General features: G+C 43.3%; 1 protein-coding gene across 4 annotated transcripts in view; it reads right to left on the minus strand.

The window, feature by feature from the left end:
- Nucleotides 1-25,329, minus strand: part of PRUNE2 (prune homolog 2 with BCH domain) — a 297,926-nt gene that overhangs the window by 75,572 nt on the left and 197,025 nt on the right. For all 4 annotated transcript variants that reach the window (XM_053575620.1, XM_053575648.1, XM_053575640.1 and 1 more), the window contains exons 7-9: nt 22,761-22,919; nt 13,962-20,514; nt 12,855-13,623 (exon numbers count right to left, since the gene is read on the minus strand). In XM_053575620.1, the coding sequence (XP_053431595.1) occupies nt 12,855-13,623; nt 13,962-20,514; nt 22,761-22,919 (7,481 nt within the window). The remainder of the gene's footprint in view (nt 1-12,854; nt 13,624-13,961; nt 20,515-22,760; nt 22,920-25,329) is intronic.

The raw sequence follows: 25,329 nt of genomic DNA on the forward strand, positions 1-25,329 counted from the left end.
TGCATCTTAATTGCCTTCAGATCACATGCAGTCCTTGGAGTAGCATCCTGTTCATAACACATGCCCAAGTCCTCAGAGGGGAGTTCAGTTTCATTTTCCTCAAATGTGTCTAAGTCTAAAGGTCATAAAGGAATCAGGAAATGCCACCTTATCTTAAAAATAGAAGAGTGGTAGGTCTTTTTTAAGTCCTGAGAAATGTAAATGCATGAACCAGATTTTCCTAAGAGCTTATCAAAGATCCTGGACTGGGAGAGGAAAAGAAGCACATGATCAAGAGCTGGGACCTCTGGGCTCTGATTACAGCCCAGCCCCTACGGGGTGATCTTAAGCTGATCACTCATTCAAACTAGGGCTCATTTTCTTGCTTGTAAACTCAAGAAGTGAATCAAAATAAATTCTAAGATTTAGGTCAGCTTTTATCACTTTAGCAGTTAAACCTCAGAATGCAAGAACACTGCAGAGAATTAGACAACTATCAAACTAATAGGCAAATGGCCTGTTGTCAGAACAAGACAGAGCTAACTTTGGCAGCAGCCTTAAATGACAGTGGTGCTCAGATGGTGGGGCTGGAGGCTCTGCTCCTGCCTCTTCTCCTATGCCTCTCTCATCACCTGCTATTCTGCCATTCTGCCATTATGAATCCAGAAGGCCTGAGCCACATGTTCTGTGCCAACGCCGATGAAGATTGTACCAGTGGCAGAGTCTGTCTCTTGACACTTTACCCTCTGCCCTTTATTACCCCTCCTTCCTTCCCCCAACTGCACCATTAACTCTAATTGATAAGAAACTGAGAAACCATTCAAATACCACTCCAGCAGGAATTTGGTTCATGGAAAGCCTCTAAAGGTAAAACCTCAACATGGCAAACAAAGGGCAAGAAATTCCAGGCTAGTTAAGACAATTTAACTTTTATTTGCTGTAGGTGAACCTAAGCTTTTGTGCTGTAACCTACATTGAGTACCCGAACCCACATAAAAACCCACATCTTGTTTTTAAGCTAGCTAGAAGGTATGAAGTGTAAAGATCAAAACAGTACTGTGATCCTTTGCTCTTTATATATGTTATCTCTTGTTGAAGACAGAAATCTTTCCCCAAGTGCAAAGCCACTCAAAAATAAGAAACCAAACCGAATGAAAATGGAAATTCACTGGGATGTACCAAAGAGAGCCTAACCTTAAGAAAAAAGTTAATTTGACTTGTTAATAGGAAGGAGAATCTGGCTCATTATCCTTAAGTACCTGTGAGGTGTAAACCACTTAGGACATAAAGGGAAACTTTGCATTACAAAGCTAAATCTCAGGGGATTTATAGGTGCGCAGACCTCGAATGACAATAGCTTCATCTTGTTCTTTGTCTTTGAGCTGCAGAGCAGGGTCCGAGCTATTTTAAAGTACAGAACTTTCACTGTCCTGAAAATGTCTAATTTACCATGAGACATTTCCACAAAGGTCACCTTTCTTTGTTTAACTTCTCAGATAAGAATTTTCTTTTATCAATTAAGAAAAATGCCACAGGCGGGCCATATTTCTGATCACCAAGCATTTTAATCTCATTATTTCATATTTTATATTCTGTGCCTATTATCAATTATGATTTTTAAGAAAACTTTCATCGAATACAGATTTCAAAAATAGACTCACACAGCAGCTCCCATTTTTCCTCTACAGAAGAGGCTTGGGGAGCCATCTGGTTGAACTGGAATATATCAGTTTACATAAGATCAAAACCATGTCAAGAGTTCACATCAAAGAGGGGAGCAATTGATGGAGACCATGCCTCTCTCCCTTAAATCAACATGGCCAGTACCCTGATCTCAGCAGAATCATACTTTAAATCACTTCTGCTAGGTAGGAGTCTAGTTTTGTTTCCTAGTTTCCACACAGGAATTTTAAAAGCTATGTGTTTCTTAGTTGAAATGGACCAGGTGGTCATTTTCTTAGCTTCTCACATAACTTAGTTTCTTAGTAAAATATCGATATCCTATCAGTAGAGTATAATTTCTGTCCCTGGAATTTGTAAAGACAAAGAGAACAACATAAACCCATTTTTGAGGATGACCTATTTCTGCAGCTTAAAACTCAGGGAAGATTGAAAGGCCACAAGATTCTTTAGAAAAATAGAGAAGTGTATTTAACTAGCTTCAACAACTGGTAAGGATAATATATATAAAAAAATTAATATATATAAAAATTCCACTCCATCGGAGCTTTCCTGCTTATTAAGTAATCCCAATAGATATTACAATACTCATTAAGCAATAGTCCTGAACAGTGCCAAAGCTGTCACTTGCTTTGATTTTCTATCTCTGTTTTCATCACAAACAAAGAATACAAATGATAATAGCTATGCAGTCAATGTTTTCTAATTCCCTGACCTCCAAGAAAGAGGCAGAGAGAGCACAAAGACCACAAGGCTTCCCAGTACAAGTTGATACAGAATGAAATGCAGCCGCCAGCTGCGACTTGCCAGGGGCCGGGCAGGACTCAGCATCCTCTGCTCCCCCTCCCCGCGCCCCCTCCAACTTCCCAGCAGCAACAGACTAGTCTTTGAGAATGACACTCTCCATCGAAATCTGTCCTCCCCTCCCCGGATCCTCCTAGAGCCACACCAGGAGCCACCTACCTTCGGAGGAGGAGAGGAGGCTCCCTAATGGGAGGATGAGGAGGATGTGCGGTTACAGCTCGTCAGCATCTCTCTCCTGGAGTGGTTAACTGGAAATACAGACTCGCCTCCATTTTCTGGTCACATGATCTCTGGCACATCTAAATAAGGATGATCACCTGCCTCCCAGCTCTCCCAGGGCACCGGCCGCTCTCCTGCTGGGGCCAGAGCTGAGCTGTGCTGAGTTTCATTTGGGAATAGACAATACTCTCTCACCCAGGATGTGGAGTCAGCAATGTCTTTTGATTTTTATTTCGGTTCAGAAAAACTGCTGCCTGTTCCTGAGTGAGATGTGATGTGAAGGGGCTCAAAGCACAAGTTGTAAGAAATTTACTTCTCCTGAAACCTTAAAAGAAAAATCCTGTTGCTTCACAGCACATTCATATAAGATGGAAATGGAATTATTTTCATTTAATGAACAATGGTTAAGATCATAGTAGAATGGACTATGGAAGCATAGCAGGGTACCTAAGGAAGTCCAATAGAAGGTTCTAGAGAAAATTAGGATGCTTGCCCAAGATCCACACAGCTTTGGCTACAGGGAGACGAAGGTGTGTAGAGGTTAAGACTGTGGACCTGGGGTCAGAAGGCCGGAGTTTGAATGTGACTTCCATCACTGTGGGTGCTGCCAACCACTTGGTGTTTCACACTGCTCATTCACAGGATAGACAGTAAGATTTACGTTCCTTTAAATTTGTAAGATGATCTATGCAGAGAGTCTGGGTTAAAATGAGCTTTTGATAAATGTTAGCTACTAATATTCTTATCAATTCTAAAAATGCCAGCAGAAATACTGATTTAGTTAAGGCCAGTAAAATACCCTGTATAATGAAATATTTACATTATAGAAATTCATTCATTCATTTGCATGATCTTCAAAGAAAAAAATACATTATCAGATAAAACAAAGACCTCTGGTCATCATCAGGAAAAATGTCAATTTGGAAAGTGACTAGAAATCACGTGTTACATGACCTCTTCTCTTTTTTGATGGGGGTGGGGTAGAAGGTTAACTATGGCAGAATAGAGGGATGGGGCGGTTTTAGGTTTCTACAATGTCTTGGAGAAACAGCTAATCCTGCATTAATATCTCAGTATTACTGGAAGCTGAAGTTCCACCACTCTCCAGTTAATCCAGCTGTGCTGATCAGTCTCTAACTGATCCCACTGTCTTGCGAAATGGGGAAGTGATTACTCAGCAGAGGACAGGATGGTAAATGCTTCTGAGACTTTAGCTCCTATTCATAGGGTGATGAAAGGAAGAGAAGGAACAAAGTTTACACTTTTTTTTTCTTTTTTGCAGTTTTTGGCCAGGGTCGGGTTTGAACCTGCCACCTCTGGCATATGGAGCCAGCGCCCTACTCCTTGAGCCACAGGCGCCGCCCTACACTTTTATTTAAACTAAAAGGTGTTTAAAATAAAAGGCTTACAGAATTCTTAAGAATTATGAGAAGCTATAAAATAATTTTGAAGTTATAAAATAATTTCTCAGGTTCCACGGAAGAGATTAGGGGTAAGCCTTGCAGAAGGGTGTCACCTTGTAGGATCACCAACTGGGGCAGTTTCTCAAAGCCAAGATGAGTGAAAAATGGTTAGGGGAGAAAAGAGGACTTCAGAGATGGTTGCATCCTAGGAATGTCTGTTCAGGGTGAAGGCCAAACAGTGGGCTCTTGTCTTTATGAATTGCTGGTTTGCTAAGAGAAGGTTCTCTCCCCACCTGGGAAAGGTAGCAATTGAAGGCTCCAGAACATACACTGTAACTTATTCTGTTTAAAATAATAATGTCTACTTTAGAAGTCAGCAGTTGATATGGAAAATGATTAAGTTATGTGAAGCCAGTTATAATTATTTTAAAAAATAAGAGTTACTACTTAATGCAATAAGTAACATCCCTATTACAGTAACCAAAAGGGCATGGTACCTGTCAAATTCTCCAGGGGGATTTTAGTTATTCCCTAAAAGCCCAATTAATACTTTTGAAGTTATTCTTTAACTAATTGAGGTTTAAAGGATAAAAAATGAAAACATTTGAAGATTATATATTGTCAACTGCTGCTCGAGTTGATAGTATTTTAGTGAGTAGAGCCATGTTTCCTCTATAATAAGGAAAAGGCCATTCAAATGGAAGAGATTATAATACCAATAGCGTGTACAATGGAATAGATTGTGGGGGGGGGGAACTGAATAGGCACACCTATTTTTTCACTCTATGAGGTTGAGTGGGTAACAGCACTCTAAGAAAAGGCTTTAAGAATCGTGGAGCAATTGTAATGACCAGGACAAATACCAGAACACTAAAAATAGGTAACTATTGTCTCAACTTTCAAAAGAAGGGAAAAAATGAATTTTGAGGTACAACTTGAGAAAAGAAAGATGTATATTGCTTGCAAAAAAGATCTAGCACAACTCCCTTGTAAAAAGAAGTAGCAAACACCAGAAATTATCACAGCTTCATTAAAAGCAAATTATGTTGGAAACTTCACTTTCTTTTCCATTCACTCAGTCAGCCATATTTCTGGAGTGCCTGACAGGTGGCAGGTTCTATTCTAAGCACCAGGGGGAGAGTGATGAAGAAGACAAACCAAACTTCTGCTTTCCTGGAGGTTATACCCCCAGAAGTGGAGGCAGATACAATGAAATCAGTTACGTACGTAAAGAGGAGATATTTTCGGATAGAGAAAAAAGATGGTAAGAAGAAGAGAGGGCAGTGAGATAAAACAGGGATATCAATGCTGGCATGACTGACATTTGGGGCCAGATAATCCTTGGCTGTGGGGGGTACTCTTGTCCATTGTGGGATGTTGAGCATCTTCTGTTAGATGACAGTAGCACCCACCCTAGTTGTGACAACCAAATGTCTCCAGACATTGGTAAATATTCCCTGCTGGTTAAAAACCAGCAGTTGGGACTTCTCACAAGGGGTGACCCAGTCCTGGCCTGACTTTGTCATAGGCTTTGTTCCAAAAGATCCCTCACATAGATCTTGGAAACAGATCCTCTAACACAGGGGACAAATAGTTATCTAATTCCATACACTAGTATGTCAGTATACTTTTTAGAAGCTACAGTTCCACCATTCTACAATGAAGCCAGCTAGGAGGAGTAATTTCCAGTTGCTTCTCCAGGTCCATTCTTCTACATTCTCTTTTTTTTTTTTTTGAGACAGAGCCTCAAGCTGCTGCCCTGGGTAAAGTGCCGTGGCATCATAGCTTACAGCAACCTCCAACTCCTGGGTTTAAGCAATTCTCTTGCCTCAGTCTCCCAAGTAGCTGGGACTACAGGTGCCCACCACAATGCCCATGATTTTTTGGTTCTAGTTGTCATTGTTGTTTGGCAGGCCTGGGCTGGATTTGAACCCACCAGCTCTGGTGTGTGTGGCTGGCACCTTAGCCACTTGAGTTACAGGCGCCGAGCCAATTCTCCTACCTTCTCATCCTGCTTTCTGCACTGGAGTTGTTCTCCGCTCCTCCGCCCACCAAGGAAGCATGCCACTAGTTTTGATGTTTCAAGGTTCCAGCTGGAGAAGCACCTTGGATTTTTTTCCTCAAACTAGATGCCAATAAAACACAAATGGGTCCCTGTGTGGGTGTTCCTCCCACAGGACAGCTGAGTTGTACTGCCTCATCTTGGCACCATGGCTCTCTCTTGCTGTAAAATCCCTCACCACAAAATACCACATCTATAAATATTTGCAGAACTTAAATAAATATTGAGGGGCTTTGATATTCTCTCTTCCCTTTGGCCTCTGGCCACTCAAGTTGGTCCCACACGCCACAGATGCGGAGCAGACCACTGATGAGACAGCTGTGCTCACAGGTCTACAGTGGTGGGAAATATGCGTTCAGGTCTCAGAAGAACTCAGCAGGTCACAAGATAGTCTGAAGAGTCAGAGATGAGTTCTGGTTCAGTTATTCTCAAAATATCTCATTGGAAACCTTGCTATTGTATTTTATGTGCCTTTCAGTGGCTCCGTGGGAGAATAGGAATGAATACACCAACCTATAGAAGAAGCTCAAGAAAAACACATTTTGGCAGCTGTGTTTCATTGGCAAGCACTGGGCTAAAAGTGAGAAGACTTAAGCTTAATTTCCAACTTCACCAGTTTCTCATTTTTGGATGACATTAAGCAGTTCATTTATTAAGTGAGTTTGTTCATCTGGCTGGGAAATGGGAATAGTAAAAATTTCCCTATCTCAAATGATGGTTGAGTGGGCTGAAGAAAATAATACATTTGTCAACCTGTAATCACTTATTATTGAAAGTCTGTTCTAGGTAGGGATGATCAGAAATGCAGAGATGGAAGGGGATGGGGAAGGGAAACCAGAGAGAAAGTAAAGAGCAAAAATGAAAAATGAGAAAGAAGAGAAGGAAGAAAACTAAGTCCTAAATTAAATTCCAAATTTAAAGGATTTTTAATGATATTTTATGATCACCACCAACTCACCAAGCATAATATACCAAAGAATCAAATGTACTTACAAAAATAAATTAACAAAGACTCACTGCCAAGTTTGGTCTTCCAGGTTTGGTAATGGGAAAAGCCAGAAAATAGTGAATAAACAAGGGCAAGTTGGAGTTTATGGAGTATCATCTTACCTCTGAGAAAGGGCAAATGTTCTGAACTGGGATACAACACAAAAGGCCTTATTCTTCTCAGAGTTCACATTACCCAACATTGAGAGTAAAAGTCTATGGATTATTTCTTTATGTATTTCTAATTTTCTACATTCACTTGGGCAAAAGACCCAGTGTACTAATTTTCCTACCATAAATAATAGACTGAACTCAGAAGGTCACATGAAAATCAAAGAGATCTAAGGCTGTCATTCACACACAGAAATATGAGTTCTTTTCCATAGTATTATCGGACAGGAAAAAAGGCAAAAAATTTTACAAATTTAATAAGAAACCATGCATTGGGCTCACCATAGAAACTAGTGTGGAATATGAAATATTCTGTGCTTGAAAGTCATTTTTATTTTAGAGAGAACTGAATACCTCACTTCACAGAGCCAGGGAACAAGATAACTCCACAAAGATCAAGGTAGGTTACTTCTACTTTTCGTTTGTTTTGAGACAGAGTCTCCCTCTGTTGCCCCAGTCTAGAGTGTCCTGTGTCAGCCTAGCTCATGGCAACCTCACACTCCTGGATTCAAGCTATTCTCCTGCCTCAGTCTCCTGAATAGCTGGGACTACAGGCACCCACCACCATGCTTGACTAATTTTTCTATTGTAGTAGAGTCAGGGTCTTGCTTTTGCTCAGGCTGGTCTTGAATGCCTGAGCTCAAGTGATCCTTCCACTTTGGCCTCCCAGAGTGCTGGGATTACAGGCATGAGCCACCACATCTGGCTGGTTACTTCTAAATACTCTATTTCAAAAGTACATGTGACAACAACTCCCTCTCCCTTTTCCTCCTCTCTCCCCTCAACCCTTCACTCCTCCCCCCATCCTGCATGTGTCTCTAAAAGTTAGATAAGTATTATCAGTCCTCTTGAAAATGATTGCCTTTTATCATCTTACACAACTATTTCTTTGTCTATACCCATAGAAATGCAATATACTTGTATATTGATTAAAACTTTACAATTCAGACAGATGGTAAATTTAAACATTTTAATGGTTTAATGCTTGCTTAGTGTATAGGTCAGGCTTTTGACTGTGACCTATAATGGTTAATGTTATGTGTCAACTTACCTAGGCTATATGACCCAATTATTTGGTCAAATACCGTTCGGATGTTACTGTAAAAGTAGTTTTTAGATGTGATTAACAATGAAATCTGCAGACTTTGAGTAAAGCAAATTATACTTCATAATGTGGGTAGGCCTTATCTAATCAATTGAAGGTTTGATAATAAAGTCTGGGCAGTGCCTGTAGCTCAGTGGGTAGGGTGCCAGCCACATACACCCAGGGTGGTAGGTTCGAACCCAGCCCAGGCCAGCTAAATAAAAAAAAAATAGCCAGGCATTGTGGCAAGTGCCTGTACTCCCAGCTACTTGAGAGGCTGAGGCAAGAGAATCGTTTAAGCCCAAGAGTTTGAGGTTGCTGTGAGTTGTGATGCCACAGCACTCTACCAAGGGTGACATAGGGAGACTCTGTCTCAAAAAATAAATAAATAAATAAATAAAGTCTGAAGTTTCCTGAGGAAGGAATTCTTCTCAAGACTGAAATGAAGAAACCTACCTGAGTTTCAATCCTGCTACCCTGGAGAATTTAGACCCAAGATTGCAATATTGACTATTGCCTGAGTCTCAAAGCTGTCAGCCTACCCTACAGATTTTGCTTTTGCCAGCTCCCATAATTGCATGAGCCAAATTCTTAAAACCCTCTCAATAGCTAGCTAGGAATGAATGAAGGAAGGAAGGAAGGGAGGGAGGGAGGGAGGGAGGGAGGAAGGAAGGACAGACTACACATTCAGATATCTCCTGTTCTGTTTTTCTGAACAACCCTGACTAATACATAAGCAAATGACCCCCTTTCTTCACACATCATTCTTCTACCTATTTTTTTTTTAATAAACATCTAAATGTTTCTTTATTTTAAGAAAGGTTTGTTTGCTGCAGGTTCCCCAGGAGATGTTCTCTGTGACCACTTAGGAACCCTCAGGCATATCCATCAGTGTCTGAGGGTATTGGTATTTGATCCTCTGCTGGACTGGTGTCTATAGCTGCAGGATGACCAAGGTATTGGCAAAGGCTGCTGGGAAGATTGATTCCAGGGAACATGACTGGAGTGCTGAAAACCTGAAGGCAAAAAGATTATCTTATCTTCTAGCTTTAGTGACAACTTTTGTTGACAAGAGTCAGTAGGGGGAATATGAGGAGAAAAGGCATCATTCTAATGCTTTCTCAGGCTTTGAAAATGTAGCTTGCTACTCTCAAAACAGTTTAGGAGCTGAGAGGGGGTGAGGCTGTGGGAGGGTAGAGAAAAAGCTGATTTGTAGCTGATGAATCATATTGCACATACTATGAACTTACTTCGATGTAGAGGCTTTCTTAATTTTTTTGTTTTTTTTTTGCAGTTTTTTGGCCACGGCTGGGTTTGAACCTGCCACCTCTGGCATATGGGACCAGCGCCCTACCCCTTTGAGCCATAGGGGCTGCCCCTTTCTTAATTTTTTTGGTCTTGATTTTTGGGTATTCTCTGCTATAGACAGATTATATGTCAGAAAATGTTTTTTTTTTTTTTGTAGAGACAGAGTCTCACTCTACCGCCCTCGGTAGAGTGCCGTGGCGTCACACGGCTCACAGCAACCTCTAACCCTTGGGCTTACACGATTCTCTTGCCTCAGCCTCCCAAGCAGCTGGGACTACAGGCGCCCGCCACAACGCCCGGCTATTTTTTGGTTGCAGTTTGGCCGGGCCGGGTTTGAACCCGCCACCCTCGGCATATGGGGCCAGCGCCCTACTCACTGAGCCACAGGTGCCGCCATGTCAGAAGATGTTTTCAGATTCTATTTCAGACAATATGGCTATCTCATTGCATTGCTTCTGTGATTCCCTTTCTGTCTCCACGATTTCCTTAACCTTGTTCTTCCCTGTTCACTTGGCTGGCCTCTTACTCTCTTCCTTGCTTTTCTAAATATGACTTTCCTTTAATGCCCATCTTTAATTGTACCTGTCAGAGTTGTGGTATGACTTCTTGTGGGCCCTTGGCATTTCTGCTTTCATGGGCCTTTTCAATCATTAAAAAAATTTTTTTAATTGATTTTATAATTCTGTTGGTATATAGACAAACATCCATATAGGTGATAATAATTATTTTTTTGACTCAAAAAAATTAAAACATTTTCACAGGCTCCTTAAGGTATTGTGAGCACACAGAAGGCACTTTGCCCTCTGTGTCTGATGGCTAATAGGCCATCCCTGGTACCTGCCTCGTAAAGGAGCCCTAAACAGACATCTCTCCTTTTATTTCCTCACTTGTCTAATTCTTACCTCACAGTTACTATTGTAACATGAGAGAGTGCATATAAAGTTCCCAGCAAGTGCTCCTAATTGGTGGGTCTGTATATGTAAGACTTACTATCTATCTACCTTTTCATATATGTCTAACTCTAATTTAATTAAACTGAAAATGCCTAGAAGCCCGGGAGTATGTTTTAAACCAATGGTTGTCAAAATTTACTGAGCTGCTCAAGCCATCCTCTTGCTTCAGCCTCCCAAGTAGCTGGACTACAGGTACCTGCCACAATGCCCCATTGCTCTTGGAGATGGGGTCTCACTGTTGCTCAAGCTGGTCTTAAACCCTTGAGCTCAGGCAATCTACCCACCTCAGCTTCCCAGATTGCTAGGATTACAACCATCAGCCACTGCGCCTGGTCCTGTAATTTACATTTCTAACAAGTACTCAGGGAGCACTGATGCTGCTGGTCTCAATATCCACTGCTTTAGACAAAGCTGTATCCTCCTAGAATCTACCATAAAAGAAAACTTTCAAATACATTCAGTCATTATTTATGCAGAAGGTAACACAAATGCTGGCAGGAACATTGCCCCTGACCCCATTGTGAGAAAAGTGTCATTACTACAGAGTTTCGATGGAAAGAGATGAGCAAAGAAATCTCGTTGAAAGAAAAGGTGCTGGTGACACAATTGAAGACTGTCATCTGTTGGATTTCAGGGGCATGTGCAAAATGCAGAGCAGAAGCCAAACAGTCGCCCAGCCAAGTCAAGGCTGCCTGAGTTGTGAGCTCAATCTATAACTGTGCCAGTGGGGCTGCTGGGATCCATCTGCTGCTCTTTCTGATAACGGATCTGGGGTCTCTCTGGAAGGAAATAGCTTGACAGGAGGAAAGAAAGATAGGGCTAACTGAAAATATCTGGATTCATGAAACTGCACTTGAATATGTGATAGCTTTTAGCTCCTTCTGGCACTTTCTGAACCCTCAATAAACCTCTGCTAGTCTCTCTGTTGTCTCTGTTCCTTTCATCAAGAAATGTAATTTGTGAATGCCAAAGCTCTGCTGGTCACACTCTGTTTCCACAGAAATTAAGCTCACAGAATTTAATAATGCAGGAAGGCTTGAGATCTCTCAGCCCAACCCACTAATTTTATGGATGAGAACACTGAAGCCTGGGGTTAATCCTAAAATATAGAAGCCATTATGGGAGGGCCAGACTGCAATCCAGCTTGACTCACAGTGGGCACGTGCTGTGTGCAGTCCTTTATGCTCCCAAACTGAGTTAGAAAGATATCTTTTCTCTACTGCATTTTAAGGAGGAAACAAAAATTTCTCCCTTCACTTCAATTACTTTTCACAATTTGCCCTTTTCATAGTTTGAAGCAAGGAGGGCTTTATAGGGGCAAATTAAGAGAACTGAAGAATGCTGAACAGTTATAGCAGAGCCTGAAAGCTTGAGGGCAGTAATGACATCCTGGTCGCTGGTATATAATATGCTCATTGGCTACCCTGAAACATGGCGCAGAGCAAATTATCAAAAAACAATATAGTGAGTGAATAAACGGGTCAGTGAATGAAGGAATGATCAAATCACCGATGTGAAGAGGGTTTGCCAATTTTGCAGCCAATTGGGTCATAAACACTTTAATATGCGGAGCCTATGTGGAGTCTCTTTATCTCCACCTGTGAGTTAGCTGCTTACGTAAAACCAGAAAGCACCGCTGTTTCTGCAAGACAGGAACCAGATTGTGTTAGAAGCGTGTCAGCTAGGAAAGTGTGAGCTTTAGAAATGGAAAGCTTTGAATCCCAGAGTTCATGCCGGTTACTTAATTCTAGCCAAGATATAGATCCCTTTTAGCCCTTGAGTCCTTCTGTTCTACCCCACCCTCTTGACTCCCCCCAGCCCTGTATAAGGATTAAATGAGATAACACGTGCCAAGCGCCTTGCACATAGTAGGGTCTGGTTAATTAACTAGTGGCCATAGCCTTCTAGTTTCAAATGCCTGTTTAAAAGGCACATAGATATCGCAGTAGGTGGGAAAGGGAATCAGGAGGGTAGATAAAAGTTTAGATGGAAATTGAAGGGCATTTTTCAGGTGAAAATGTGTACGAATCATCCTTGGGATTATAATTATCTAGTCACTGCTTTTAGTGACAGGGTGCCTCACAACACATGTGAGCGAAGCAAGTGTCATCCAGGTATTCTTCAAATTCCATAACCCCTCATCAATCTCCAGGCTTCTAAATTAAATGATTTTTAGGAAAAAATGAATCCAGCTTTTTGCTTACCCATTTGATCTTGGTTTCCTGGTTCTGGGCTCAAGGAACTCAGTCTCCTCCTCCATTTCCGTGTCAGGGAGCATGTTTTTCTGAGAGGGCTGTGGTGAAAGCATTTCCCATTCATTGTCATGGGTGACAGGCTGCAGTATAACAGCATCCGGGCTGGCCCTGCTGTGGCTCTTGTTCTTCCGTGATTGGCTGGTCAGACCAGAAGCTTCCTCTAGTGCTGAAGATTCTAGAGGCTTTATTTCTCCCAAAACTTGCATCTGGGGGGCCTTGTTCATGCCAAGATCAGGGAATGGCTCCACAGTCTTGCCAGGCCATGCAGTCCCTCCATCCCTGGCTTCTTCTGACGAAAGATTGCCAGCCTCACCATGGCCCAAGACCATCCAACTCTGATCTTGCACAGGGCTCTCAAAAGATAATCTCTCGTCATGTTTGGAAAACATTCTCTCTGCAGAATGATCTTTTCTTTCATTTAAGGAAGCAGGCTGACACGTGTCTGGGAAGCTTGCTAATTGAGTTCCAGGCAGCCCCGTTTCTTCGGAACCTCTATACAACTCTCCTAATTCAGAGATGCTTGGTCTTGCTTCACAGGCCCCTGGCTTCAAGGGTAAATTTTCTTCATGGTTTACAAGTATGTAATCCATGTGCAGGACGTGGTTATCTCTATCCTTCTCTGTGCGTCTTTCCTCCTCGTGTTTGAATTTTATCTGTTCAGGCTCTTGGGTAGGAATTATTTTTTCTTCTTCCAACTCTAATATTTCCTTGCTGGCACCTAGAAGTGGAAGTTGAAGATGAGAAGGGGACAACAAGAATTAATTAACACATTATGTGATTTGTGATCTTTGCAAATGATCTTCTGAAAAGAGGTAACTTAAGAAATATTTTTTATTTTGCAGAGCTGTTTAACTTTCTCATACGCTATCAAGGATAGGTATTACATACACGTTACATGTAGATTTTGACTGCTTCTATACATAACCCAATTAGGCGTGTCCTGCAAATGTGGTTAGTTCCTCCCTACCCTTATTGGTAAGAAGAGAGTGTTTTACAAATGCACTGGTTTAATCAAAGCAGCTGTTTTGGAGGATAGAGAAATGGACTGGGTCTTACCATTTGGTGGTCCTATGTCGCCACCTGCTGGTGAATCAGAATTATCCGTTTCTACTTCCCAGTCAAAGTTTGATGGAGAGACAACAGTGGAGCCTGTTTCTACAGGCAAAGGAACGGACTCAGGGTCTTCATCAATGTGCAGCACAACCAGCTGGGGTCCAGGCTGTCCATTTTTGGTCTCAGCATTGTTTTGATCAGGAAGGGCAGAAAGAACTATCTCGGCTGCTTTGTTCCCCTGGGACTCATCCTCTGGTGACCCAGCTTCCTCTGCTGTTTCAGTACCATGGGTAGGTTCTGTGAGATAGGACAAGTCAAAGGGAGGTGTGTACGGTGTCAGCGACTGCTTCAGAGCATCTTCCTCCAAAGGAGGGTCCCCACCATAGAGGAAGTGTTCGGGCTCCTTCAGGAAATCTTCATCAATGTTCTGGCCCATTACTTCACATTCAAAATCACCCCACGAGGCTTCGGAAGAGCAGATATCTTGCTTCCCAAGGTCCCCATCAACTGGGGTTTCGGGATGGCCTTCTGACAATGTCAGTTTACTCATGTCATCTATTGTTCCGGTGGATGTGTTGAGACCAGAGGCATCGCTGAAACTGTGATCAAAGGCAGCTTCACTTACATCCAGACAAGTGTCTGAAGCTAGCAAAGCATCAGTAACTGTGGCAGGATTCTCAGAAGCAAAAGGTGGTTCACCATTAGATAAGGCTTCTGCACCTGTCTGACTCTCCGGAGACAAGCCCTCTGATATCCAGGAAGCATTTCCTTCCACAGGTGTCTCTTGGTGAGTAACAAAAATGCTGGCTCCCATATTTTCCATCCTTGGGCTTGTTCTGTCAACAGGTTCCAAAATTGGTGCTACATCTGGACTGGTTCCTATCTCTGATGCTTTTAAACCTAGATTATTGACACCACTTATTTTAGAAGGTTCGGGAGAACCTTTCTCGGCAGCATGCTGGGAGAAGCAATTTATGTCTGTTTGATTGCCAATTGGAGGCAATGGAATTGCATTTTCAGAATAGAGTTTGGGATTGTAGGGGACCAATTCCTGCCCGGGCTGCTGACTTGGCTCTTCATCATTCTCTGGCTCAGTGAGATAAAGCTCACCGGGCCCCTCGTCAGGTCCCATGCAAGCACTGATGCGCTGCTCAAACTCCTGCTTCGCCTCAGAGTCATGACATATATCAGGGCTTTGGGAAGCCTGAGAATCGTTGTCATGCTCACAGTGAGTCAGTAGATCAGGGTTCTCACCATCTGCTTTCAAACTGAAGGGCTGCCTGGCATCCGTCCACAAGTCAGGTGAAGCTGAGGCCAACTGCCCGCTCTCTTGAAAGTTGTCATGCAAAATATCTGGAACAAAGGTACCTTGGGGGTCCTTACTAGGGCTAGAGCTGTCCCATTCAGAGCCTGAATTCCTTATCAGTTGAGTGGGAGAACTGACAGCAGGGAAATTTTCTGTGGCGACGCTCAAATTTGTCACTTCACTGAGGCATGATTGTTCTTGTTCCCGCCAATTTGTTTCAATAGTTGGAACAATAGATAAAACACATCCATTTTCACTGGTGTGAGTAAATGCTGGGTCTGGATGATCCCAGACTGACAGAGTGGTACCCTGATGCTGCTCTTGGGTAGGCGTTTCAGAAGTGACTTCATCACCAGCTGAAGGCACAAAGGTTTGTTCTCTTGAGTCATTTCTTTTAATTTGGTCCAATATCACAAGCTGGCTAAACTGATCAGCATCTGGGTCTGGCTGCCTTGGTTGAATGTTCCAAAGCTTGTCATGGGAGCTCTCCCCGTCACCATCCAGAGAGGGTGACTGATGTTCGTCATTGAAAGGATTGGTACAGTGTGTATCCAAGGACTGGGTACCACCCTGAAGGGGCACTCCCCAGGGACCTACATTCTGGTGCCCTGAAGAATTCATCTCTAACACACCACTGGAGTCAGACAGCTTGCCTTCCAAGACACTCTCAGGTGGTCTGTGCTCCCGCCATGAGGCCTCCCACCACTTGCTGCTCTTGGCTGAGAAGTCCAGCATTTCTAGCTTAGAATTATCTTCATTCTTTGGTCCAGGTTTGGGAGACACGTGCCATGTAACATCTCCTGCCTTCCTTGTTTCTGGAGAAGAGCGTGTCTCCTCCACTGCTGCTGTAACCTGTATTTCAGTTTCCATTAGTGGTGAAAAATTCCAGTGATCAGGGCTGCTTTGTGGATCATCACTGCCTGGGTTTGACTTAATCTTATTCTCTGTTGGTTCTGAGCTGCCGAGATGGTCAGAAAATTCCTCAGACTTGGGATCAACTGTCGCCAAGAACTTATTGTTAGATTCATTTGTTGAATCCCAAACTCTGGGTTCACTCTGAGCAATATGGCAAGTGGCCAAATGGGTCTCTTCCTCCACTGACTCTTCGCCACCGTCATCAGAACCAGAGCTGTTTGAAATGACCTTGGCATCTTCTGGCTGCATGGTTGCAGGAATGTCATGTTCATTTTCCTCTTGGGGACTAGCCATTAGATTTCTTTCCTGATGTGCACCTATATATTCAGAATATTTACCTATTTCAGGGCTGGATAAAGAGGATAAGGAGTCACCATCAAGGGAGTCATTCCAAATCTCTAAAAATTTAGGAACTTTGTTATCAAAACTCTTTTCAAACTCATCCATTTTGTTTTTCTCTAAATCCTTCATTTCAGTAATTACTTCTACTTGGCCATCAGTGCTGGTAATTAGTTTAGCTTCTTGGCAATTTTGCTCACTCCAGTTATCTCTGTTCTCTTCCTGATGCTCAGTAGGGGGCTGTTGGCCCCAGGAAGTCAATGCAGCTGAAGAATCATTGAGGTCAGGACTTGAGGCACTTGAATGAGAATACTCAGTAGACATACTACCTTTGTCATCACTTCCAGGTGAACTTGCTCTTGGAAGACTGTTCTCAGTCTCCTTAACTTCAAGACTCTCAGTTATCTCAGGTCTTGTGCCACTGACCTGCGTGGGACTGTCTAGAGGGCCATCCTGAATGTCAAGGCTTCGGGGAAATTCATGAGGGTGCTCTGCGTTCACTCTCTCTGGCTCCAGAATGTCACATTCTTTTGTTTCCTCAAGATCCATTTCAGGTAAGGATACATTTTTTGTTAGATTTATCTCACTTGAACTGTCAGTGGCTGCTTCTGAATTGCTGTGACTCGTGAAGTCCTTTTCGTAGGCATCTTTTGCCTGCAGGTTGCCTGCAGATGCTTCTGTTTGCGTATTGCAGCAGTCTCGATTATAAGACTCCTCAAACAGTAAGACTTCCTCTGGTTCCTCAGTTTGAGGACTGAAAGTGACTGAAAGAGAGCCGATTTTGCCTGATTCACCACAGATTTTTTGATGGTCAGATGCCACTGGGGAAGAGAGTTCCTGGTCACTTTGCCCTTTTTCAGAAATGCTCAAGATGCTACCCACCCCAGGGCCTAAGGCTTCCTCCTCATCGGGGCTGCCCCTGTCAGGGGCTCTGCTGGCCTCCTCCTCACTCTCACTTTGTCCATAGCTATTACCTTTCCATGCAAAATGTCCTGGATTCTCAAACGTGGTCCCCAAGGATACCATATCACTTTGCAGGGTCTCCCTCCGTGTTTCCTGGAGGTCAAGAAGAGGGGTAAGTGCTCCTGACTCACTGGTTCCAGAGGCTTCCGGCACATCTGGGGGGCAAGCACCCTTAGCATTTGCAGCAAGGCTGGTCATTTCAGGAGGTAATTTGCTTTGTTCTGAAACTGTAACATCTGATGAGCCGGGTAACATGAGTGAGGACGTGTCTGCATCTCTCATGACGGAATCCCAAATGCTGTTGGCAATCAGCTGTCCACTTTTCTCATTCAGCTCCCGGGGTTGGTTGGGAGTGGCATCCCTGGGGTGCTCAGCAGAGGCAGGGGCTTCCCAGTCTGCCTGATTACCTTCCTGATACTCCGTGCCCCAGGGTTCCAGCTGTCTCACTGAAAACCGGGTATCTGGTTCCGAGCCATCGGCCATGTATCCTTCTTCTTGGCCATCACTGGTGATCGCCACACCCCCGCTACAGTCATCCCAGTCCAGATCATTGTCCATATCAGAGATGGTGGCCGTGGACTGCGTGTCCTCCAGAATCACTCTGTTCCACAAATCGAGCGAGTCGGGGGCCGCCTGCCGCGAGTTGGTGCTGCTGTGCAGAAGCGTCAGCTGCCGGTTTGTCTCGTTGTAAAGCTGCATCATGCTGGGGTCATCGTAACTGGACTGGCTGCTTTCCCCCATGTCGTCCTCTGTGGAGATGCTCTTACCATCCGTGTGCTCTGTCTTGAGTAAATTTTTATCCAGGTAGTGGGCAGCATTTGTTTCCGAGACATTCTCTGCATGCGGGGAAGCCCACATGTCTAGGTTCGCAGGCCCTGAAATGATCCGATCTCTAGGCGGCTGCCGCAGTGACAGAGGAGAAGTTTCGACTTCCTGAGCAGTAGAGTTAGCATCTTTTGACTCAAAACCTTCTTCTTTAGCCACTGGCCTGCTTTCAGTTTCTTTCTCCTCCCCAGCAAATGTTGGTGAAGTGTAGGAGTCAGAGGTGGAGTAGTTGGTGTCCAAGGGGGAAGGGACCGAATCTTCTCCCATGTTCGATGCACTGTAATCAGAACATTTATAGGATAAGAAGGAATCTTCCCAAGGAGCTGGGATATCAGATGCTCTTTTTTTAATATGCTCCTCAAAAAGGTTCCAGGAGTCTACTTTTTCATATACCTTCCCCCTACTTTTGGGATCTACTAAACCATTTGGATCAGCCTCTGGTGGCTTAGAATTATTCCATGTGTGACCCAGATCAGAACTGGGATTTCCAGGTGCTAGGACATTATCCCTAGACTTGTTCTTCTTGCCCCACATTTCTGGAGCTGCTTCATTCTTTGTTTCACTGGGTGAATTGTCCAGTAGGTCTTCTGAAGAAAAAGAAAACCCACTCTTTGCCATGGCCCACTCATTGGGGTCCCTCACAGAAGGTTTCTCACCACTGGTTGGGTGCAGATTCCAGGTATTTTTTAAAACTTCATCATTATCTTCTTTACCAAAGGCACTCCAGCCTGAGAATGCTGCTGTAGCTGCTGGTTCACCATCATCTGTAGGATTTCCCCATGGCTCAGGCATCGCTGTGGGAGAGTGACCTGAATGCCACAAAGCAGCAAAGTCTTCTATCAGGTGGTTTGTTCCCCTGGGAGAAGCATCTGGCAAATGTGATTTCTCTGTGGGTAGGTTCTGAAACTGCAAGCTTTCTTCATTTGGGTCTTGATTATCATTGCTACCTAGTTTCGGCTGACCAAATTCAGGCTCCCAGGGATCTGACTTTGGGAATTCAAGACTCTTTGGTTGAAATATAGAATCTGAGGCTCTTCTATCAACTGAGCTTGACTTAGGATCTTTCCATGATTCAGGGCTTTGGAAGACAGACTCCTGTTCACTGGAACTCCAAGCATCTGCAATATTTTTGGAGTCAATTTCCAAACCACCCCACCAGCTGCTGCACCGTGCACGGGTCTGAGGTGGCCCCATGTGACCTGTGTTGATTGTTTTTTGAGCTGTATCTTCTGGATAGAGCGAGTCTGGTTCTTCAGTAGATGGTGAACTTTCTACAAAGCTATTCATAGGTGTTGGTGGGATCCTCTTTCCAATATTTTTTAGCCTTTCTGGTGAAGGAGAATTATCTCCCACAAAACCTGTCAAGCTCAAATTTCTTTCAGAGTTATGTCTAGGACTTTCTTGTCTCTGAGCAAACTCCTCATCAAATTCCACAAGGTTATCTTTGCCAGGCCCTGACAGAAGCGAACTGGATGAATGATTACACATGTTGATCCCCATCCCATCAAGCACTTCAGGCCCAGCAGGGAGCTGTCCTTCTGATGAATCACTGTTGGGGAAGAAGTCATCTGCTGGGGAGTAGTCTGCAGAATGGGAAGATGGTTGGGATTGCCCAGAAGCCATAGGAGCTGGGTCAAAGTTGAAGAGGTCAAAGTGTTCACTGGGTTCTCCAGACCGACCATTCTCCTCTGCTACTGCCCCTTCAGGGATGGGACTATAGGAGTCAAGCCCTGGAAGGAGGCTATGGTGAGGCCCAGCTCCTTCTCCAACTGGGCTGTCATCACTGAGGAAAACTGAGCTCTCCTTAGATGAACGGCTGCTCCTAATGGTGGCCAACCCACTGTCTGGGCTAACGAGGTCTATGTTGGCATCCACCTGAGCCTGGTTAGAATCATTGAGATCTGGAGGGTTTTCAATGAAATTCACAGAGCTGGGCTGAGGCTCTACGTCAGAACCATACAGCTCCATAATCCCGGAAGATCCCTGGGAGAGGGGAGCACTGCCTGCCACGGCTTCTGTTGAGGATGTCCGGCTGTTGGAGGCCATCTCCGAACACCTCCTGTTGAGGACTTCCTTGACAAGGAGAACCACTTGATCACAAGTCACCGAAGGGTCCTCCTGCTGGTACACCGGGATCTCATCACAGCCACAATCACAGGGCTCCAGTTCCAAGCAAGGATCCTGACACTCCTCCAGCTCACAGCAAATCTGTTGGGAGGCACAGGGGTTCGCGTGAGTACTCAGTCTCTGCACTTGGCAATTTTCCTTTCTTAGTTTTTTAAAACATAAAATTAACCTGTGTTTATCTGTTTAGAATGAAACCTCGAAACAATGGAGAACTGTATGATGTGAAACATGAAAAGTCCCACTTAATATAACACCAACCCTATCAAATTGCCTTTGCATTTAACTCTAAATCCCGCTACTCAATTTCAGTGGCTCCTGAAAATTATAGGCAAAGAGCCACAGGCCAGTTCTGGTCTCATATTGGCCACCCAACACCTAACTTCTTTACTCTGTATAGTATGATGTCATTCAAGAGGAAGTTAAGTTTATGAAAAAGTAGAGAAAGCTGGTCCCCAACAAGAACTAAGAGCAAACTGTTGGAATGAGGAGAAGTGGGCAGGAGAGAGGCTCCCGTTCAGGGTCAGGCAGCCAGGTCTGCTTTAACCTCTGACGACCTCATCTGGTAAGAGAAGGTAGGAAAGACAAAGAAGCCACCAGGAGCCCAAAGAGTGCCAGGCCCCAACTGTCCCTTTCTGCCCCAGGGAACCTGAGAGGCCTGGGCCCTGGGAGGAGGGTCAGTGCCAGGCCAGAAGTGGGGTGTGGCTCTCTGATCTCAAGGAAATATTAGGAGTATTTGCCCTCACTGAGACTTTGAAATGGCCCCCCTAGATTAGTGTAAATAAAAATAAAAATAACAGTCACCACCACCACCACAGTGAGCACCATCACAACAATAATAATTAACATTTCTTGAGTGCGTTCACATGCCAGGTATGTTTCTAAGGGTTTTACATGAATTATCTCCTTTAATCCTCACAGGATTTCTCTGATAGCACAAGGCAGGGACTCTTTTTATTCCTTCTTTATTTATGAGAAAACGAAAACAGAGGAAAGTTAAATAACTTATTCAAAAAGTGAGGGAGCCTGAGTTCTGAGTGCAGGGTCTCGGCCCTGTCTGTGTGGCTCCAGATTGAGAGGAACTGCCCTCAGCTTTTGCTAACGTGGAGTGGGCTTGGGAGGGTGGTGGTGGTTTCTCTTCTACTTTTGTCTATTTTAATGAATCCATTTTCAGCTAGGTTTGAAAAAGGGCTCTGCTGCTAAGGGTGATTTGAAAACCACCATACTGGGGGCTTAGGAGACCTAACTTTTATCCCTGGGAAGCCAGTGACCAAAGATGAAATTTAGCTTTGAAACAAGTTACAGAATAAAGCCCTGAAAATGCCACAGGCTGCTGATAGCATGCATGTGGGCCAGAGACGCAGGAGCGAAATGTGCCCATGGCAGGGGCAGGGGTCTTATGTTTGGCCTTGAGAAAGCAAAGAAAGCCTAACAGAACACAAAGCCATGTGTCAAGGGAGACAAGACGGAGTTGTTGGAGGAAAGAAAGAAGAAATGGGTAGAGACTTTGCCTCTAGCCACCCTTGGATGCACGAAGAGTCTAATTCATTCATTTTTTTATTTCCTAGACCTTGGGTTAAAAAAACTCAGCTATCAACCTACAGTCTCCAACTAATTACCTAGAGTTTTAGTGCCTAGAGGCAAACTATCTCTGGTTAGTATATTAGATCACCAGTTCCTAAACACAGGACACAGGGGCTAACCCTAGTCAGGTATCACCAGGGAGTAAACATTGAAGAAAACAGAACCCAGAGGAGGACTCGTCCCCACTCGGATGAGAAAGATCTGATCTTTCACTCTATGGATTCAGTCCAGAAGAGAAATGCTCATGAGAGTAGCTTTTAAAAAAGGCCCAGTATGCAAAATACCCCCAATATTTCCTAAAACTCAAAGCCTCTAAGACCCTGTCTCTTGGGCCAATTTCTCCCTCTCTCTCTTGATCTCTGTCTTTGTGAGACAGTTTTGCTCTGTTACTCAGGCTAGAGTGCTGTAGCATCATCATAGCTCACTGTAACCTCAAAATCCTGGCTCCAGTGATCTTCCTGTCTCGGCCTCCTGAGTAGCAGGGACTACAAGTGTACACCATTACACCTGCTTGTTTTGCTATTTTTTTGTAGAGACTCATTCTTGCTCAGGCTGGTCTGCAACTCCTGACCCCAAGCAATCCTCCCCCTGGGCCTCTCCTAGAGTGCTAGGATTATAGGTGTGAGCCACCTCATGTAGCCGCCGATTTCTTATAAGCCATCAATCTGTTCCAGTCTTGCCCTGCATGTTCTGAGAGGCAATGGTTAGGGTTTCATGAAACCTCTTGGCTTGGAGGAAGAGCTCACCTGACTGCACAGCTCTAAGTTCTCAGAGTACACAGCAATCTGTCGTTTTGGCTGCTGCTCCTCTGACAGGCTGCTGGCAAACAGGATGAGGACGTCAAAACCAAACTTGTCTGTAAATGCTTTTAAATCACTGGTGATATTGCTGTGAAACAGACAATTCTGGAACAAAAGAAAACTTGATATTAACGTCAGACTTCCCAGCTGTGGGGGTTTTGCCACAAATCTTTCCAGTTTTATGATATATTAGGACAGATATTAATTATTACAGGAAAGTGAAATAAACATTTTGCTTTGATAAGGTTGGGAAATTTTCATGCTGTGGCTTAAAATACACTTTGCTTGTTTTCCCATTATGAGGAAGGGAAGAGTTTTTGTCATTATTATTAAGAATAACTTAGATAAGGAACAAATATCTTAAACAATTTTACCTAAGGTATTCATCCAAATAGTTACTCTGCAAAGTATATTTTTCCCTCCTTTCACTTATAAGATCTATGTAGGAATGTCTGCTATTATCACAGTTTATCACTAGCAAAGTAGGAGGGAGTCATTGTTCTTTTCTATAATTTTGTTTTCTAATGATTATTATTAACTTTGGGCAGAAATTCCTAAGAATGAACTTAGCTGAGTTTACTGAGTAGTTTTTATTCCAGTGTAGAAATCTGGGAGATTTTACAAAGAGCTGGGATATCAGGTTTGCTTGCTCTGTGTGGCAGCTCAAGAGGGATGAATAATTGCAGAAAGGACACCCACTACTTTGGAACACCCAGGCCGGTAGCTGACAGTATTCACAGTATTCACCCGGCCTCTTGAGTTTTATTAGCTGCAACGAGAACCACTTTACTACATGGCTGTCTCTCTTCTTTAAAGCAGCACAGTAAAGACCACACTCTGGCCCCTAACATAATGCCTGGTGTATATTAGTTGTTCAAGAAATGCTTGGTACATGACTAGAGAGACATGTAGACAAAATCAGCCAATGCTACATAATCTGTACTCCTTTGTCATAGTGTACATATATCATACATATGTACCAGAGCACACGGGTGGTCACTGCACATCATCAACTGCTAGTCTTTTGTGCTACTTGATGAAAACTGCCATGCTGTAGTTTCCCCCACACTCAGGGGATTTAAAGAATTCTGTTCACTTTTTTTCTGATTGGAGAAGCAATCAGAATTATGTCTGCTGCAGGCAAGATACTAGAGCAGTAATTTTCAACCAGTGAGCTCAGGCACACTGGTGTGCTGTGAGAGGATCTTAAGTGTGCCACAAACATTTTTAAAGATCACTCATGAAATTATTTTCAAAAGAAATTCAAAGCACAGTAAGTACATATTTTTTTAAGTCTTTTTTATTTTTTGATCAACATAATTTAAGTGTGCCATGGAAGGGTAACTATAGGTTCAAGTGTACTGTGAGATGAAAAAAGGTTAAAGACACTGGGCCAGAGCAACACAGAAATGTGAACCATAGCGGAGCCACCTGTGGCTCAAAGGGGTAGGGCGCCGGCCCCACATACTGGAGGTGGTGGGTTGAAACCTGGCCCCGGCCAAAAACTGCCAAAAAAAAAAAAAGGAAGAAAAGAAATGTGTACCACATGCTTCTCCTATGATAGCCACTGTAAAGATCTGAACAGTGAAGAAAGTTGCAGATTTCCCATGCCCGCATTAATCTATTCTTTGACATTTGTGGACTGGGTTTTTGTGGCTTAGACTATTTACCAGTCAGTTCAAACAACCATAATACACATATTTTGACTTTTTTTCTTTTTTTGGGATTCATTGAGGGTACAAAGAATTATGTTACACTGATTGTGGTTAAGTCCCTTTGTAATTGAATACACAGACTTTGTAATGCTGCTGAACTGAATCTCCAGGTCAGCGAGGGCCCTTAGTGGGTAGATGGGTGGGCCCACTCATCCCCGGGCTTCTGCAGCTCCAGGAGGCTTTACTGTCTGCTCTGTGACAGCCACTTTCATCAGGAATCTTTTGAGGCCACTCTCCCTTGTTTAGTTATGAGGAATTGCGCATGAGAATCCACAAACCACCTTAGGATCTATTGCTGACGAACACCGAGGATCTACCTGTCTTAGTAATGACATTTAAGTAGTTCAAATATAATAGCTTTGAAAGCATGGGTTCCAAAAAAGAGTACTGTCAGCTTTATTTATTTATTTATTTATTTATATATATATATATATATATTTTTTATTGTTGGGGATTCATTGAGGGTACAATAAGCCAGTTAAGTACTGTCAGCTTTAATGCTTCTTATTTATTTCCCAAATGACACAGTAACAATCTTGAAGTAGATATTTTTAAAAGTTAAAAAGCTAATTCACCCACTTTTTCTACTTCTACTAAAAGTTGGTATTTAGAATGAGCTTTTTTTTCCCCCACTGAACCTCATATTACAGTAGATGACACTAACATTTCAGATTATGACTGGGGACTGATTAAGAACCTCAGTGCTGCACTTTTTGCCATTAGGAACTTTTTGCCAAAGAAGGTATAGCTCCAAAGGAAAACAACAATGGACAATATCTACCTAGATCTTTTCTCAAGTA

This window comes from Nycticebus coucang, chromosome 2 (assembly GCF_027406575.1).
Source record: "Nycticebus coucang isolate mNycCou1 chromosome 2, mNycCou1.pri, whole genome shotgun sequence".
NCBI classification, from domain to species: Eukaryota; Metazoa; Chordata; class Mammalia; order Primates; family Lorisidae; genus Nycticebus; species Nycticebus coucang.